This window comes from Physeter macrocephalus, chromosome 4 (assembly GCF_002837175.3).
Source record: "Physeter macrocephalus isolate SW-GA chromosome 4, ASM283717v5, whole genome shotgun sequence".
NCBI lineage: Eukaryota > Metazoa > Chordata > Mammalia > Artiodactyla > Physeteridae > Physeter > Physeter macrocephalus.
The window spans coordinates 15,303,462-15,323,910 of NC_041217.1; the positions used below are offsets into that span (position 1 = coordinate 15,303,462).

The following is a 20,449-nucleotide window of genomic DNA, read 5'->3' on the forward strand; positions in this document are numbered from 1 at the left end:
CAGCAGATGAATGGATAAAGATGTGGTACATATATACAATGGAATATTACTCAGCCATAAAAAGGTCATTTGTAGAGATGTGGATGGACCTAGAGATTATCATACAGAGTAAAGTATAGCAGTTTCTTAAGTATCAGAAACAACTTCATAAAGAACATTTAAACAAATGTATCCCAAATGCTATAATACAACTTGTTCAAAAGTCTAGTTTTCTTAGAAGAAATCCTTTGTACAGAATTTGATCAATTTTATATTATGAGGAGTTACCCAATAGGGTAGCACTAGTGAATAACAACCATAGACTAAGCCACAGCAAACACTGTACACATTATTTAGATGATGTTTCTCAAATACTGTAAAGATGGAAAATGCTGTAATCTTCATGATACTCTTACCTAAATGAATTCATCATTTATCCTTATACTTCAGCAATAAAGTTTTACGATCTGCTTACCTGTTTGTAAGCGCCACTTGGTATAATCGAAAATCTTGCATTCTTCCAACAAATTGCTCTACACCTGCAAAATACAAATATGTATATAATATGAGAAGTCTCAGTTTACCAAGCAATGGCTGACAAATGTTCAAGTGAAATTCTTTTAAAGCTACAAAACTTTTTTATTATATTAGTTTCAGGTGTAAAGCATTATAATTCACCATCTGTATACAGTACAAAGTGGTCACAACCACAAGTCTAGTTACCATCCATCACCATATGAGTTGACACACTTCATCAGTTTCACCCACTCCTAACCACCTTCCCCTCTGGTAACCACTAAACTGTTCTCTGTATTGATGGGTTTGTTTTTATCTGTGCATTTGTTTTGTTTTTTTTACATTCCACATATGAGTGAAATTATACAGTATTTGTCTTTCTCCTTCTGACTTATTTCACTTAGCATAATACCCTCAAGGCTCATCCTTGATGCCACAAAGATGGATTTCATTCTTTTTTATGGCTGAGCAGTATTCCATTATATATATACATGTATACATATATATATATATAGAGAGAGAGAGAGGCATCTCTTGAATATACAGACTAATAAAAAGAATGTCACACACACATCCCACATCTTCTTTATCCATTCATCAATTGATGGAAACAGGTACACAGGTCATTTCCATATCTTTGTTATTGTAAATAATGTTACAGAGAACATAGGGGCACACACATCTTTTCAAATTAGTGTTTTCATTATCTTCAAATAATACTTAGAAGTGGAAGAGCTGGGTCATATGGTAGTTCTAGTCTTAATTTTTTGAGGAATCTCCATACTGATTTCCATAGTGGTTGCACCAATTTACAATCTCACCAACCCAGAAAAAGGTTCCCTTTTCTCCACCTCCTCTCCATAGTTGTTATTTTTTATCCTTTTGATAATAGCCATTCTAACATGTATGAGGTGATATCTCATTACAGTTTTGTTTTGCATTTCCCTAATAATTAGTGATGTTGAACATCATTTCATGTGCCTATTGGCCATCTGTATGTCTTTGGGAAAATGCCTATTCATATCCACTACCTACTTTTTAATTAGGTTGTTCATTCTATTGTTGTTGTGTGAGTTCTTTATATATTTTGGATATTAACCCCTTATCAGATATATCATTTGCAAATATCTCCTCCCATTCAGTAGGCTGCCTTTTCATTTTGATGATGGTTTCCTTCACTGTGCATAAGCTTTTTAATTTGATGTAGCCCCATTTGTTTATTTTTGCTTTTGTTTCCCTTGACTTTGGAGTCAGATCCACAAAAACCTTGCTAAATCGGATGTCAGGGAGGTTACTGCCTATGTTTTTTATAGGAATATTATGGTGTCTTCCATCCATTTTGAGTTAATTTTGTGTATGGCATAAGATAGTCATCTAGTTTCATCATTTTACATGTCCAATTCTCCCAACTGGAAAGAGACTATCCTTTCTCTTGTATGTTCTTTCTCCTTTGTTGGAGATTAATTCTCCACATACATGTGGGTTTATTCTTGTGCTCTCAGTTCTGTCCCATTGATCTGTGTATTTGTTTTTGTGCCAACACCATACAGTTTTGGGGGTTTTTTTTGTTTTTTTTTTTGTTTTTTTTGTGGTACGCGGGCCTCTCACTGTTGTGGCCTCTCCCGTTGTGGAGCACAGGCTCCGGACATGCAGGCTCAGTGGCCATGGCTCACGGGCCTAGCCGCTCCATGGCATGTGGGATCTTCCTGGACCAGGGCATGAACCCATGTCCTCTGCATCGGCAGGCGGACTCTCAACCACTGCGCCACCAGGGAAGCCCACCATACAGTTTTGATTAATACAGCTTTGTAGTAGAGCTTGAAATCAGGGAGAATGGTACTTCCAGCTTTGTTCTTCTTTCTCAAGATTATTTTGGCAATTTAGGATCTCTGTGGTTTCCTACAACTTTTAAATTATTTGGCCTAGTTCTATGAAATATGCCCTTGGAGTTTTGAAAGGAATTGCATTGAACTTATAGATTGTTTTGGATAATATAGACATTTTAGGATTATCAGTTCTTCCAATCTATGAATAAGAAATATCTTTCCATTTATTTGTGTCTTCAATTTCATTCAGTAGTGTCCTATAGTTTTCAGTGTACAGGTCTTTCACCTCCTTGGTTAAATTTATTCCTTTTTAAAAAAAATTATTTATTTATTTATTTATTTATTTATGGCTGCATTGGTTGTTCATTGCTGTGCATGGGCTTTCTCATAATTGTGGCGAGCGGGGGCTACTCTTCATTGTGGTGCATAGGCTTTTCAATGCAGTGGCTTCTCTTGTTGCACAGCACGGGCTCCAGGTGTGTGGGCTTCAGTAGTTGTGGTACATGGGCTCAGTAGTTGTGGCACACGGGCCCAGTTGCTCCACACCATGTGGGATCTTCCTGGACCAGGGATCGAACCCATGTCCCCTGCACTGGCAGGTGGATTCTTATCCACTGCACCACCAAGGAAGTCCCTATTTCTTTTTTCAATGCAACTGTAAATGCGATTGTTTTCTTAATTTCTCTTTCTCATTGTTCATTATTTGTGCATAGAAATGCAACAGATTTTTGTATATTGATTTTATATCTTGCAATTTACCTTGCTTATTAGTTCTAACAGGTTTTGGGGGGAGTCTTTAGGGTTTTCTATATCATGTCATTTGCAAATAGGAACAGTTTTCCTTCTTTCTTTCTGATTTGGATTCCTTTTGTTTCTTATTTCTTGCTAATTGCTGTGGATAGGAATTCCAATACAATGTTGAATAGAAGTGGTGACAGGGCATCCTTGTCTTATTCCTGATCTTACAGGAAAAGCCTTCATGTTTTTCACCATTGTTAGCTGTGGGTTTGACATACATGGCCTTTATTATGCTGAGATATACTCCCTGTATACCCACTTTGCTGAGAGTTTTTGTCATAAATTAATGTTGAATTTTGTCAAATGCTTTTTCTACATCTATTGAAATGATCATATGACTTTTATCCTTCATTTTGCTGATGTGATTTATCACCTCAATTGACTTGTGGATATTGAACCATCCTTACATCCTTGGAATAAATCCCACTTGATCATGGTGTATGATCCTTTTAATGTCTTGTTGGATTCAGTTTGCTAATATTTTGTTCAAGATTTTTGCCTCCATGTTCATCAAAGAAGAGTTTGAGAAGACTAGGTATTAAATCTTCTTTGAATACTTTGTAGAATTCACCAGTGAAGTCATCTGGTCCTGAGCTTGTTTGTTGACTTTTTATTTACTGTTTCAATTTCCTTACTAGTAATTGGTCTATAGGTTAGAAAACTTTTATGTTTATATCACAGTCCTTTCAAATTCTTACAGACCAATATATATTTTGCTAATTACAAGTGAATAACAATAATAATCATAGTTATCTCTATATACATTATAGGACTTAAGTCAGAGTTAATATTTTGGCCAGCCTATTTACTGACCCAATTTATCATCTCTATCCAGAATATTTTCCCCAAATCAAATTTCTCTGTAGTTTATAAACCTGTAAATCTATCATCTCATCAGCCCTAAATGTGATTGTCATCTGTTTCGCATCCTGATTTTCAGAGCATTCACATTACCAAGAACAAGACTCCCCACTTTTCCATCCCACCTGTTCTATCCCCAAGCTCCAGGGCATCAGCTTGGGTCTTCTCCAAACTAAGATTAATGCCTCATCTAGAAAATCTCCAGTAAGTGAGGATAAATTGAAAACCTCCTGTTCATGAGTTCTGAGTTATTCACATGTATCAGTGGCATCCTAGCTCAGTCTCAAAATTCCATCACCTCATGAGAATTTTTCTAAGACCACCTCATGAGAATTTTTCTAAGACAAGTCAGGTTCAGAGCCCAACCTGCTTTGAATTAGGTGACTTTTCAAGATGTGGGTATATATCAACTTTAAACCACACATTATTTTATTAATTCACCAAATATTTATTTAGGATGTACTAACAGATAAGCCCAGGGAGAGTAGGAACAGAAAAATGTAAGAAAGCTAAGGTATTTTTTGTTTTTAATAATGAGAAAAACAATGAAAATGGTAAAATTCTAGCGAGAGTTTAAATCATGGGGACACAAAAATGATATGATCTAAAGTATAATGCTAATTCAGTAACTGTGTTTTTTAAACTAAACTTGGCGCAATGGCCAATCACCAAATGACTGTTTCCTTAAATGTTTTTTTTAACAATTCTATTTTTTAAATTTTATCTTAATAATAGAGTTTTAAGGAATGTTTGATCTATCTTTGCTGCAGTTTTTTGGTGGTGCTTCAGAGGAACCTGGGGCAGTGAGGTTATGGCAGATGAATAAAAGATGTAGAGTAGAATTAGCACACCAAATAGTCTGAGACGCTGATCTAGAAGCAGCAGGAGATGAATGAGCAAAGAAAGATGGGACTCAGGGGCATAAAAAGAGTGTCTATGTGTGAGTCTGTGTCAGTGTGTATTTTATCTTTCTTCTTGTAATTATATTAAAGGCTGTAGTTAAGAAAATTACAATATTTCATATATGAATATTTCTTCATGAATCTAAAGGTTTCCAATTGATACATTCTAAGAAAAAGTATATCTGTAGGCCCCCTCTCCACTTCTCTGCCTCAGTTTTCCACACACCCCACAACCCAAAGCCCAAAGAAAACAATGCTCGATGCAGCCGCATGCTCTGACTTTCCTGTTAGGAAAGTTCCTCTACCCTTTGTCTAGAAATAGGCAATTGAGGCAAGTGCAAAGTAATTATTACTTAAAGCAGTGTTATGAAGAAATAACAACAATAAACCAAAAAACCCCATTCTATTAAAATGTCATTGAAATCTTTAGATTTCCAACACAAATTGCTTTAAAATTTATAATTAGTGAAAAGAATAAAGAAAACATTATACACAGTTCATTTGACAAATTGGCCATCCAGGAAATTTGGTAAATTGCTCTGGATCAAAGAGCTGAAGCTAAGCAAGGTAGGAAATGATATAATGAAGGCTACACCTTTCTTGGACATAGAGGAAAGACAGGAAGAACAGGTGTGAATACACTTAAGTCATTGTGGTTTTGTTTGAAGAGTAGGGAAGACAAACAGGTAAATCACTCCTCATGGTATGAATTTTCTCTCTGAGGAAGAGGTAATGTCTGCCTGGAATGAAGGAAGTTGGATCTGTCCCCTATTTATTTCTTCACCTTCACCTACCCCACTCACACCCAGGCCTTCTCCCCCAGCATCCTTCATACGCCATATGGTGCAGGTCTATAGACTACCTGTAGTACTCCACAAGGACCAAGGTCTCTCAGCCCTAAGGTTTTGTACATGATTTTGCCTCTACTTCCAATGTTTCCGCTCTATCCCAGCCCTTAATTTCTCAGCTTTGAAATATTTCCCGTGGGAAACTTTCTGTGGCCCAGCAGGATCCTATATGTTCCTGTAGCACTCTGCACTTCTGATTCTGTTCTACAAATGCCTATTTACTTCTCTACCATGCTTATGAAATGTAGAAGTCTTCCCTAGAAAGACACACAAAGTAATAATTGGTCTTATCTGCTGTTCTATCCCTAGCTCATAGCTAAGTTTCCTGGCAAAGGGTAAACTGTTCAAAAATTATTTACTAATGAAGGGAAAATGAAGGAGGGAAGCGAGGAGGAATAGCGGTATTTATACCTGTAATAAAAATGTATAATGAACACTATACAAAATGAGTGAGAAGGTTGACCAGGAAAAAATACACGGATCCTCAAGAAGTATTTTGAGGGCCATCTGAAATCAGAGACTGTAACTTTGCAACGGCACGAGTCTGAGAGCTAAGTGATTTCCTCAAACATGCTGACAACTCAAGAGAAATATCAAATGATTAGAGGTAGCCAGGGTTGAGGGTTTTCAGGTACAGTATATCAAACAAGGAGAACAGGAAGGTAAGATTCCAGTAATATAGAAGAAATAATGCACCACAGTACTTAAGAGAACAGGAAAGTGAAACAGGGTGAGAGGTAATAGACCAGAAAAAAAGAGGAATCAAGGTAGTGGGCCTCGGGATTAAGTAAGAGTGCAGTAGAAGTGAGGCAGCAGGCTATTTGAAACAATCATAGTATTCACTTTAGTGCTGCCTGGGGACACAATAAAGATAAACACTGGTGCTGCTTCTGGCAGCATTGACTAATGAAGCAACAGGAAGTTTCCCATCATACTCGAAGCATGCTATGCCATCAAGAAACACCCCCCAAATAAAAAAAATATGGTTATGGGTTGAATGGTGCCCTTCCCAAATTACATGCTGAAGTCTTATCCCCCAGTACCTATGAACATGACCTTCTTTGGAAACAGGGTTTTTGCAGATATCATCAAGGTGATGTCATTAGGGTGGGCCCTAATCTGACTAATGTCCTTATCAGAAGAGGAAAATACTATGTAAAAACACATTCACACAGGGAGAAGGCCCATGTGACAACAAAGGCAGGGTTTAGACTGACATAGTTAAAGAACATGGAATAACCCCTCGAGGTTTCAGAGAGAACATGGCCCCGTTAACACCTTGATTTTGGACTTATAGCCTCTAGAACTGTGAGACAATAAATTTCTATTGTTATAAGCCACCCAATTTGTGGTATTTCGTTATGGAGGCCCAGGAAACCAATTTAGTCATCATTTCCTATGGTTGTTAACATAATGAGTTATCAAAGAGAAAAAAAGAGTGGCAACCTGTATTCCACGTTATCTAATTTGTCTTCACAGTATTAAAAAAAAGTCTAAAACGTTATATATACAACCTCTAGGGAATATTTTAATTCAATTCAAAGTACCCAGAAAATACAGATCACAACGAATAAGGGATAATGACTTCTGGTTTTGAAAGCCCTAATATAACTGAAGGCAGAATTGTTGAACACTGTGATTTTGTCAAAGCCTGAATCACACTGTTGTTTTTTTAAATTAATTTTATTGGCATATACTTGCTTTACAATGTTGTGTTACTTTCTGTTGTTCAGCAAAATGAATCATCCATATGTATACATATATCCCCTTTTTTGGATTTCCTTCCCATTTAGGTAACCACAGAGCACTGAGTAGAGTTCCCCGCGCTATACAGTAGATTCTCATTAGTTATCTAATTTATACTTAGTATCAATAGTGTATATATGTCAATCCCAATCTCCCAATTCCTCCCACCCCCCTTACCCCCTTGGTATCCATACATTTGTTCTCTACGTCTGTGCCTCTTATTTCTGCTTTGCAAATATGATCATCTATACAACTTTTCTAGATTCCACATATATGTGTTAATATACAATATTTATTTTTCTCTTTCTGACTTACTTCACTCTGTATGAAAGTCTCTAGGTCCATCCATGTCTCTACAAATGACCCAATTTCATTCCTTTTTATGACTGAGTAATATTCCATTGTATACATGTACCACATCTTTTTTTTTTAACATCTTTATTGGAGTATAATTGTTTCATAATGGTATGTTAGCTTCTGCTTTATAACAAAGTGAATCAGCTATACATATATATACATAATCCCCATATCTCCTACCTCTTGCATCTCCCTCCCACCTTCCCTATCCCACCCCTCTAGGTGGTCACAAAGCACTGAGCTGATCTCCATGTGCTATGAGGCTGCTTCCCAAGCTATCTGTTTTACATTTGGTAGTATATATAAGTCCATGCCACTCTCTCACTTCATCCCAGCCTACCCTTCCCCCTCCCCATGTCCTCAAGTCCATTCTCTACCTCTGCATCTTTATTCCTGTCCTGCCCCTAGATTCTTCAGAACCATTTTTTGTTTTTTTGGTTTTTTTTTTTTAGATTCCATATATATGTGTTAGCATACGGTATTTGTTTTTCTCTTTCTGACTTACTTCACTCTGTATGACAGACTCTAGGTCCATCCACCTCACTACAAATAACTCAATTTCGTTTCTTTTTATGGCTGACTTATATTCCATTGTATATATGTGCCACATCTTCTTTATCCATTCATTGGTCGATGGACACTTAGGTTGCTTCCATGTCCTGGCTACTGTAGATAGTGCCGCAATGAACATTGTGGTACATGACTGTTTTTGAATTATGGTGTTCTCAGGGTATATGCCCAGTAGTGGGATTGCTGGGTCGCATAGTAATTCTATTTTTAGTTTTTTAAGGAACCTCCATACTGTTCTCCATAGTGGCTGTATCAATTTACATTCCCACCAACAGTGCAAGAGGGTTCCCTTTTCTCCACACCCTCTCCAGTATTTACTGTTTGTAGATTTTTTGATGATGGCCATTCTGACCGGTGTGAGGTGATACCTCATTGTAGTTTTGATTTGCATTTCTCTAATGATTAGCAATGTTGAGCATTCTTTCATGTGTTTGTTGGCTATCTGTATCTTGTTTGGAGAAATGTTTATTTAGTTCTCCTGCCCATTTTTGGATTGGGTTGTTTTTTTGATATTGAGCTGCTTGTAAATTTTACAGATTAATCCCTTGCCAGTTGCTTCATTTGCACATATTTTCTCCCATTCTGAGGGTTGTCTTATCGTCTTGTTTATGGTTTCCTTTGCTGTGCAAAAGCTTTTAAGTTTCATTAGGTTTCATTTAATAATTTTTGTTTTTATCTCCTTTTCTCTAGGAGGTGGGTCAAAAAAGGATCTTGCTCTGATGTATGTCATAGAGTGTTCTGCCTATGTATTCCTCTAAGAGTTTGATAGTGTCTGGCCTTACATTTAGGTCTTTAATCCATTTTGAGTTTATTTTTGTGTATGGTGTTAGGGAGTGTTCTAATTTCATTCTTTTATATGTAGCTGTCCAGTTTTCCCAGCACCACTTATTGAAGAGGCTGTCTTTCCGCCACTGTATATTCTTGCCTCCTTTATCAAAGATAAGGTGACCATATGGGCAGATTGCTTTGGGTAGTATAGTCATTTTCACAGTATTGATTCTTCCAATCCAAGAACATGGTATATCTCTCCATCTGTTTGTATCATCTTTAATTTCTTTCATGAGTGTCTTATAGTTTTCTGCATAGAAGTCTTTTGTCTCCTTAGGTGGGTTTATTCCTAGGTATTTGAGTCTTTTTGTTGCATGGTAAATGGGAGTGTTTCCTTAATTTCTCTTTCTGATTTTTCATCATTAGTGTATAGGAATGCAAGAGATTCCTGTGCATTAATTTAGTATCCTGCTACTTTACCAAATTCATTGATTAGCTCTAGTAGTTTTCTGGTAGCATCTTTAGGATTCTCTATGTATAGTATCACGTCATCTGCAAACAGTGACAGCTTTACTTTTTCTTTTCCAATTTGGATTCCTTTTCTTTTTCTTCTCTGACTGCTGTGGCTAAAAACTCCAAAACTATGTTGAATAATAGAGGTGAGAGTGGGCAACCTTGTTTTCTTCCTGATCTTAGTGGAAATGCTTTCAGTTTTTCACCATTGAGAACAATGTTGGCTGTGGGTTTGTCATAGATGGCCTTTATTATGTTGAGGTAAGTTCCCTCTATGCCTACTTTCTGGAGGGTTTTTATCATAAATGGGTGTTGAATTTTGTCAAAAGCTTTTTCTGCATCTATTGAGATGATCATATGGTTTTTCTCCTTCAATTTGTTAATATGGTGTATCACATTGATTGATTTGCGTATATTGAAGAATCCTTGCAATCCTGGGATAAACACCACTTGATCTTGGTGTATGATCGTTTACGTTGTTGGATTCTGTTTGCTAGTATTTTGTTGAGGATTTTTGCATCTATGTTCATCAGTGATACTGGCCTGTAGTTTTCTTTCCTTGTGACATCTTTGTCTGGTTTTGGTATCAGGGTGATGGTGGTCTTGTAGAATGAGTTTGGAAGTGTTCCTCCCTGTGCTATATTTTGGAAGAGTTTGAGAAGAATAGGTCTTAGCTCGTCTCTAAATGTTTGATAGAATTCACCTGTTAAGCCACCTGGTCCTGGGCTTTTGTTTGTTGGACGATTTTTAATCACAGTCTCAATTTCAGTGCTTGTGATTGGTCTGTTTATATTTTCTATTTCTTCCTGGTTCAGTCTCAGAAGGTTGTGGTTCTCTAAGAATTTGTCCATTTCTTCCAGGTTGTCCATTTTATTGGCATATAGTTGTTTGTAGTAATCTCTCATGATCCTTTGTATTTCTGCAGTGTCAGTTGTTACTTCTCCTTTTTCATTTCTAATTCTCTTGATTTGAGTCTTTTTTCTTGATGAGTCTGGCTAATGGTTTATGAATTTTATCTTCTCAAAGAACCACCTTTAATTTTATTGATCTTTGCTATTGTTTCCTTCATTTCTTTTTCATTTCTTTCTTTTTTTTTTTTTTTGCGGCATGTGGGATCCTCCCGGACCGGGGCACGAACCCGCAGTCCCCTGCATTGGCAGGCGGATTCTCAATCACTGTGCCACCAGGGAAGCCCTTCATTTATTTCTGATCTGATCTTTATGATTTCTATCCTCCTGCAAACTTTGAGGTTTTATGTTCTTCTTTCACTAATTGCTTTAGGTGTAAGGTTAGGTTGTTTATTTGTGATGTTTTTTGTTTCCTGAGGTCGGCTTGTATTGCTATAAACTTCCCTCTTAGAACTGCTTTTGCTGCATTCCATAGATTTTGGGTCATCGTGTTTTCATTGTCATTTGTTTCTAGGCATTTTCTGACTTCCTCTGATTTCTTCATTGACCTCTTGGCTATGAAGTAATGTATTGTCTAGCCTCCATGTATTTGTATTTTTTACAGATTTTTTCCTGTAATTGATATCTAGTCTCATAGCATACCACATCTTCTTTATTCATTCTTCTGTTTATGGACATTTAGGTTGCCTCCATGTCCTAACTACTGTAAACAATGCTGCAATGAACACTGGGGTGCATGTGTCTTTTTGACTTGTGGTGTTCTCTGGGTATATGCCCAGTAATGGGATTGCTGGGTCATTTGGTAATTCTATTTTTAGTTTTCTAAGGAACCTCCATACTGTTCTCCAAAGTGGCTGTGTCAATTTCCATTCCCACCAACAGTGCATGAATGTTCCCTTTTCTCCACACCCTCTCCAGCATTTATTGTTTGAAGATTTTTTGATGATGGCCATTCTGTCTGGTATAAGGCTGTACCACATGGTAGTTTTGATTTGCCAATCTATGACAAAGGAGGCAAGAATATACAATGGAGAAAAGACAGCCTCTTCAGTAAGTGGTGCTGGGAAAACTGGACAGCTACATGTAAAAGAATGAAATTAGAACCCTCCTTAACACCATACACAAAAATAAACCCAAAATGGATTAAAGACCTAAATGTAAGGCCAGACACTATAAACTCTTAGAGGAAAACATAGGCACAACACTCTCTGACATAAATCACCTTAAGATCTTTTTTGACCTACCTCCTAGAGTAATCAGAATAAAAACAAAAATAAACAAATGGGACCTAATTAAACTTAAAAGCTTTTGTACAGGAAAGGTAACCATAAACAGATGAAAAGAGAACCCTCAGAATGGGACAAAATATTTACAAATGATGCAACTGACAAAGAATTAATCTCCAAAATATACAAACAGCTCATGCAGCTCAATATCAGAAGATCTAAATAGACATTTCTCTAAAGAAGATATACACATGGCCAACCAAGACATGAAAAGATGCTCAACATCACTAATTATTAGAGAAATGCAAATCAAAACAGAATCATGGCTTTAAATTATCAGGGTGGATTCATTCTTTTATGCATTCATTGACTCAAAAAATGTTTACTGGGAACCATTTACATGCCAGGAACTTTCATGGGTTTCAGGAATACATCAGTTAACAAAACAGGCACACAAAAACCTCAAACAAACTAACAAACAAACAAAAAAAACTTGCTTTTATGGAGCTTGCATTCAGGCAACTAGATTAATATAATGAGTAATTTATGTAGTATATTAAAACTAGATAAATGCTATGAAAAATAGGAAAAATAAGAGCAGCCTGGAGAGCATGGCTGGACTTTAATTTGGATAGTATGTTAAAGAGAGGTCTCATTGAGAACACGGTATTGACAGTGGAAAGGGAACAATCATATATATAAATCGGGGCAAAATATTCCAGAAAGGAGTCATTGAGTGCACAGACCTAAGGCAGTATGCTTGGCATATGAGAAGAACTGCAAGAAGCCAGCATCCTGGAGCAGAATAAGAGAAGTGAGGCTATTGGAAGATTAGGTCAGACAAGTAACTGGCTGCTGGGGGTAGGGCGGTGGGGGTGGGTTCAAATTGTGAAAAGCCCTGTAGCCTATTGTAAGGACTTCAGTTTTTTATTGTATATAAAAGAGGGAGTCACTGGAGAGTTCAGAGTAGAGAGTGACATGAACTCAGGTTTATTCCAAAGTGTTAAAAGTAGAATATAGGGGGCTTTCCTGGTGGCACAGTGGTTAAGAATCCGCCTGCCAATACAGGGAACACGGGTTTGAGCCCTGCTCCAGGAAGATCCCACATGCCACAGAGCAAATAAGCCTGTGTGCCACAACTACTGAGCCTGCGCTCTAGAGCCCGTGAGCCACAGCTACTGAGCCTGTGTGCCACAACTGCTGAAGCCCATGTACCTAGAGCCTGTGCTCTGTAACAAGAGAAGCCACTGCAATGAGAAGCCCGTGCACTGCAACGAAGAGTAGCCCCCTCTCACAGCAACTAGAGAAAAGCCCTCATGCAGCAATGAAAACCCAACGCAGCCAAAAAAAAAAAAAAAATCAGTAGCCCTGAAAAAATTATATATATATTAAAAAAGTAGAATATAGGATGATAAGGGTAGAAGCAGTGAGACCAGTAAGGCTATTACAGTCATCCAAGAGAAAGACAACGGTAGTCAGACGAGGGTATAGAAGTGGAGGTGTACATCTCAATACTGATAAATTTGAATTCTCTTCCTATATTTTAGTAATAGTTAAAGGGAAACTTTGCTGCAGAGGGATTATGAAATCTATTTTATCACTTATAAAATAAAGGGGCTAGGCTTTATAACCTTTAAAAACCATTTTAGTTTTAAATTTTGGAATCTGAACATAAAACAGTCACATCTTCTACCACAGAATTCATATTTGAAGAGAATTTTTAAAGTTAAAAAAGTTCTCTAAAGACCTAGAGTTAATGTGAATCATCTTCTCCAAACAGGAGAATTATGATCTGACTTTGGGGGAGAATATCATAAAATATTTCAATTTATCATAAAATATTCAAGGACATAGTCTTAAGAGTGAATTTTACTCATTCCTTTGCTAGTTGCCAACTTGTTGGCAACAGATATTCAGTGGAATAAACATTTCATAAAGAGATTCTTCTCTGAAAAATATTCATATGGCAAAGACAGGTCTAAATTATATAAATTGATCAAGTAAATAGATATGACTCGTACCAGAAAGCCCTCATAGTTGTCTATTTAGAAAATATGTAATCACTGGTAAGAAGCAGTACAGCCACATTATGATTGGTGGCACAGCAAAATTAGTTAAATAGGAAAACTCTGAGTAAATAATCTAATATATAAATCAAGATAAAACAGATAATATATAAATCAAGATAAAAACAGTAAGGCTAATTTTTTAAAACATCACAACAATTGGAAAGGAAGAAATAAAATTGCCTCTATTCATGGGTAATATAATTGTCTCTTGGAAATCCCAGTGAATTTACACAAAAGCTACTAGAAGTAATAAAGAAATTCAGCAATTTTATGAGCTACAACTTGAATGTATAAAAATCAATTCAGTTTCTATACACTAGTGATGAAACACTGGAAATGAAACTTTTTAAAGTAACATTTATATTAGCCCCCAAACATGACATACTAGTTATAAATCTAATAAAGCATGGCAGTGTCTGTTGATAAAAGTGCAAGATAATGATGAAATAAATTACAGGACGTCATCAGGAATGGCAGAGTAAGAACAACTGAAAATTCTGCCACAAAAGCAATGATAACAGTAGCAAAGAATGCCAAATTCAGCTTTCTAAAACGATGGAAATTGACCAAAGATTTGCAACAAACCAGGGAGTGTTTTTCTTCCCCCCTATGGGTGAATAATAGTAAGAATATCATGTTTTGTGGCATTTAACTTTCTCTATTCCCATCCTCCTCTCTATCATGCAGCAGTTAATCTTGAAATTGGATATTCTACAATCACAGTGAAAAACAGCAGCCTAGCATCCACTGGAGGAATGAGAATGGGATTGGAGCTCTTTCAAAGCCCCAACCTCAGAAAACTGTCATTATTTAATCTGTCTAGCAGTACTCTAAAATCCCCACAAGTATGGCTTGAACTGACTCAGAGTTTGCCCAGTGGAAATAGTCATTTCTTTAGGATGTTTGTTGAAAATAATCAGTGGCAACTGCTTAACATTACAGTTGCCTAAGGCAGCAATAACAGCTGGGGAAAACAACAAACAAAAAAAGGTAAAAGGAAAGCTGAGAAATGACATGTCCATAAGGGGCTTTGCAAAGCTCCAACATATTCCCAGAAATCTAGAAGGCCTTGATCAGGCAAAGGGGTGTGTGTACACACAGGGACATGTGCACTCCCAAGAGACATCTGAGAAGAACCTAAACTCTCACCTCCTTTTGACCTTGTGGTTCTGCACAAGCAGCAAATGGTGACTAAAGAAGAGTGCTCATCTGTCTGACTGAATGTTAAAGGTATGCTGCAACACACTAACAGAGTCCTCAAAAAAGGCTAAAAAAAGTTATTGGCTCTAGGAATTTATGAAATTCTCTGTTCCATTATTAGCTCAGCACTAAACTAACTGGACAGAAATTTCAATGACCACATATGACAAAAATACATATTTTATGCAACTTGTTTAGGAAAGTCACTAAGCAAGCGAACAGCAGCAAAAAAAATGCTGAGGAGAAAAAGACTCTGATTTCTATATTTGCTACACTATATTATTTAAAATGTCCAGTTTTCAACAAAAAAATTATGACACATGCAAAGAAACAAGAAAGTATGGCTGATACACAGTTGGGGGGAAGTGGCCATAGAAACTGGGCCAAGGAAACACGATCCAAAGCAATCCAAAGAAAGCAAGTTATAAAGATTAGACACAAATGAAATAAAGGGAAAACCAGCAAAATCAAAAATTGGTTTTTTAAAAAGGTCAACATATTTGACAAACCTTCAGCTAGATGGACAAAGAAAAAAGGAGAGAAGACTCAAATTAGTAATATCAGGAATGAAAGAGGGGACATTACAACTGACCTTACAGACATAAAAAGATTATAAGAGAATCCCATGAACAATTTATGCTAAAATTAGATAATCCAGATCAATCAGACCAATTTCTAGAAAGATACAAACTACTGAAACTGACTCAAGAAGAAATAGACATCATCACCAAAGAACTACCAGAGCTCATCAATGAATTCAGTAAAGATGCAGGTTACAAAATTAATATACAGAAATCTGTTGCATTTCTATACACTAACAATGTTAAAATGACCATACTACCCAAACAATCTACAGATTCAATGCAATCCCTGTCAAAATACCAGTGGCATTTTTCACAGAAATAGAACAAATAATTCTAAAATTTATATGGAAACACAAAAGACCCTGAATAGCTAAAACATTCTTAAGAAAGACCCAGAGGTGTCACGCTCCATGATTTCAAACTATACTGCAAAGCTACAGTAACCAAAACAGTATAATACTGGCACAAAAACAGACACATAGATCAATGGAACAGCATAGAAAGCCCAGTGAATATGGATTTACATGGACAATTACTCTATGAAAAAGGACGAGGCAATAATATACAATGGGAAAAAGACAGTCTCTTCGACAAATGGTGTTGGGAAAACTGGACAGCTAGATGCAAAAGAATCAAAGTGGACTACTATCACATTATGCACAAAAATAAATTCAAAATGGATTAAAGATTTAAATGTAAGACCTAAGACCATAAAACTTCTAGAAGAAAACATAGGTATTTGCTCTTTGACATTGGTCTTCATAATATGTTTTTGGATATGTCTCCTTGGGTAGGGGAAACAAAAGCAAAAATAAACAGGACTATATCAAACTAAAAAGTTTTTTCACAGAGCAGGAAACTATCAGTAAAACGAAAAGGCCACCTAGTGAATGGAAGAGGTATTTGCAAATGATATATCTGATAAGTGGTTAATATCAAAAATATATAAAGCACTCATACAATTCAACAACAAAAGAACAAACAACCTGCCTGAAAAATGGGCAGAGGATCTAAATAAACATTTTTCCAAGGAAGATACACATACACAGATGGCCAACAGGCAGATGAAAAGATGCTCAACATCACTAATCATCAGGGAAATGCAAATCAAAACCACAATGAGATATTACCTCACACCTTTCATAAAAACTATTATCAAAAAGGCAACAAACAACAAGTGTTGGCAAGGATGTGGAGAAAAGGAGAACCCATGTACACTGTTGGTGGGAATGTAAATTGGTGCAGCCACTATGGAAAACAGTATGGAGATTTCTCAAACGATTAAAAATAGAACTACCATATGATCTAGCAATACCACTCCTCAGTATTTATCCAAAGAAGCATAAACACCAATTAGAAAATATGTATGCACCTCTATATTCATTGTAGCGTTATTTACAATAGCCAAGATATGGAAGCAATCAAAGTGTGCATCAATAGACGAATGGATAAATAATATGTGGTATACATACACAGACACACACAGACACACATACAGACACACACACACATACACAAATAAAATCCTGTCATTTTCAATGACATGGATGGACTTAGAGGGTATTATGCTTAGTGAAATAAGTCAGACAGAGAAAGGCTAATAATGTATGATTTCACTTAAATGTGAAATCTAAAGAAACAAAACAAGTGAACAAACATAATAAAACATAAACAGAGTTACAGATACAGATAACAAATAGGGGTTTGCCGGGGGTGGGGTGGGCAGGGGCGGCAGGAGGAGGAAAGAAATAGATGAGGGAGATTAAGAGGTACAAAATTCCAGTTGCAAAATAAATGAGTCACCGGTATGAAATGTACAGTGTGGGGAATGTAGTTAATAACTATGTAATATCTTTGCATGGTGACATATGGTAACCAATTTATTGTAGTGATCAGCTTGAATTACACAGAAATTTTGAATTAATATGCTATGTAACAGGAATTAACATAGTGCTATAGGTCTATTATACTTTAAAAAAATAACAAACAAACTTACAGAAAAAGAGATCAGATTTGTGGTTACCAGAGGTGAAGATGGGGTGGAGGGAGGGGGAAATGGATGCAGACAGTCAAAAAGTATGAACTTCCAGTTACAAGATAAATAAGTACTAGTGATGTAATGTACAACATTATAAATATAATTAACACTGCTGTATGTCATATACAAAAGCTGTTAAGAGAGTAAATCTCAAGAGTTCTCATAAGAAAAACCTTTTTTTCTATTTCTTTACTTTTATACCTGTATGACATGATGGATGTTCACTAAAATTATTGTGATAATCACTTCATGATGTATGTAAATTGAATCATTATGTTGTGTATACCTTAAACTTATACAGTGCTGTATGTCTATTTCAATAAAACTGGAAGAAGAAACAATAAAAACAAAGAAAATTGATAGTGAATGATAAAAGAAGAAATAGACATTCTGGATAGAGTGATAATAAAAAAGAGATTAATTTAGTAAAAAAAAAAAATTTCCACAAAGAAAATCCAGGATCAATGTCTTCACTGAATTCTTATAAACATTTAAAAGAGGAACAATGTCAATCCTTCACAAACTCTTCCAAAAAACAGAAAAAGTAGAAACACTTCCCAAATAATTCTATGAAGTTATCTTACCCTGATACCAAAACCAATAAAGACATTACAAGTAAAGAAAGTTACAGATCAAAAAAACTTCATAAAATACTAGTAAACCAAATTTAACATCATAAATAAAGGATTATACACCACAAGCAACTGGGATTTATCCTAAAGATTCAAGGCAGGTTCAACATAATGAACAACATGATAGAATAAAGGACAAAAACAAATGATCATCCCCATAGATGCAGAAAAAGCATTTGTCAAATTCCAACATTCTTTCATTATAAAAGCAATAAACATTGAAAAAATAGAAATTCCTCACCTGAGAAAGAGAATTTATAAAAATCAACAGCTAACATCACACTTGAAAGCAAAACACTACTCTCCCCCTATGATCAGGAATAAGACACCAACATCCAAGTTTACCACTTCTAGTAAATATTGTTCTGGAGGTACTAGCCAGGGCAATTAAGCAAGAAAAAGAAAAGGCTTCCAGGTTAGAGAGGAAGAAGTAAAACAAATGTGTACAAGAAGAAACATACAATATGTTAACTATGAAGTTTCCTAAATTATAAAAAAAAATTCTTAACATGGGAACAAATACATAATATATGCTTTTATTCATAAAATGGAATATTAATAGGGCAGCTAAAATGAATGAACCAGACTTCAAAATTTTAAATTCTCAAAAACTATTTTTATGAAAAATCCAAGGTGAAAATACACTATAAAGCCACTTATGTAAATTTTAGCAACATGAAGAAAATAGCATGTATATTATTTAAGTATACTTATAAACATATTAGGTTGAAACAGTTAATATCTGACAATTTTTAGTCTGCAAGAATGGCAATTTTATATGGTTCAACCTTATAATAAAGGTATATAAAAAAAGTATAAAAAAGACATGAGAAAGATAATTGTAAATACAGAATAGGAGAGGGGGATCTTCAAGAATCTTTAAAAATTGTTTAAGTACATTTTGATATTTTAAGGTCATAAATTTCCATTACCTGGAAAAAATCACTGATGTAAGGAAAAATTTCTAAATTATTTTAGAAAGTTAGATATTACTAAAAATGCTCAAGTCAAATAAAAGGAAATAGCAACAAGTTATTAAGACTAGATCTGTCCTTGTGAATGAAAAAAATTTTAGAATTGGAACTAGAAGTATAATGATTGGCATAGTTGTTTTTATTTTTTATTTTTATTTATTTATTTATTTTTTGTGGTATGCGGGTCTCCCCTTGCCGCGGCCTCTCCCGTTGCGGAGCACAGGCTCCGGACGCGCAGGCTCAGCGGCCATGGCTCACGGGCCCAGCCGCTCTGTGGCACGTTGGATCCTCCCAGACCGGGGCGTGAACCCAGATCCCCTGCATCGGCAGGCGGACGCGCAACCACCGTGCCACCAGGGAAGCCCCAGCATAGCTGTTTTTAAATAGAGGTACCCACCTACTGGCTAAAAGAATTAAAGATAATTACTCTAAATTTTTGGAAAAAATATCTGGTATATCAAACAGAGAATCTTCTTTTTTTTATAAATTATTTTTTTATTGTTTTATTTTTTAACCTCTTTATTGGACTACAATTGCTTTACAATGTTTTGTTAGTTTCTGCTGTATAACAAAGTGAATCAGCTATATGTATACATATGTCCCCATATCCCCTCCCTCTGCACCTCCCTCCCACCCTCCCTATTCCACCCCTCTTGGTGGTCACAAAGCACCAAGCTGATCTCCCTGAGCTATGCAGATGCTTCCCACTAGCTATCTATTTAACATTTGGTAGAGAATCTTCATTTTTAAAAATAACAAAGCTTAAAGACTGAGCATTTTGACAATACCATTAATAGACTGATATAGGTAAGAAACAAACTGCCAATGTGGTAGAACAGAAAACAAATCTGTGTCCATTGCACAAAGACTTAGATAATGGCTTTTCCTCATTTCTATCTAAAGTTCAAATTTGAAATTAAAATTTTGCATGATGGGGTTAGGTTAATTGTCTGATCTCTAGTCAGTGTGACACAAAAGAAAACATTTCACTCTGAAACAAATTACAAAAACAAATCATAAAAATCTAGACCTTCAAAATATGATGGCTCTAGAATGGAGAGTCAAAGGAGCTTCCTCATTTATTTTTTAATGCTCACAATGGTAAGGATTTTATGCCAGAAAATTTAGAATGTG

The 20,449-nt window shown here is 35.9% G+C and overlaps 1 protein-coding gene across 1 annotated transcript in view; it reads right to left on the minus strand.

Moving 5' to 3' along the window:
- USH2A (usherin) overlaps nt 1–20,449 on the minus strand; it is an 829,367-nt gene that overhangs the window by 746,455 nt on the left and 62,463 nt on the right. The window contains exon 4 of the mRNA XM_028488076.1: nt 455–518. Coding sequence (XP_028343877.1) covers nt 455–518 — 64 coding nt within the window. The remainder of the gene's footprint in view (nt 1–454; nt 519–20,449) is intronic.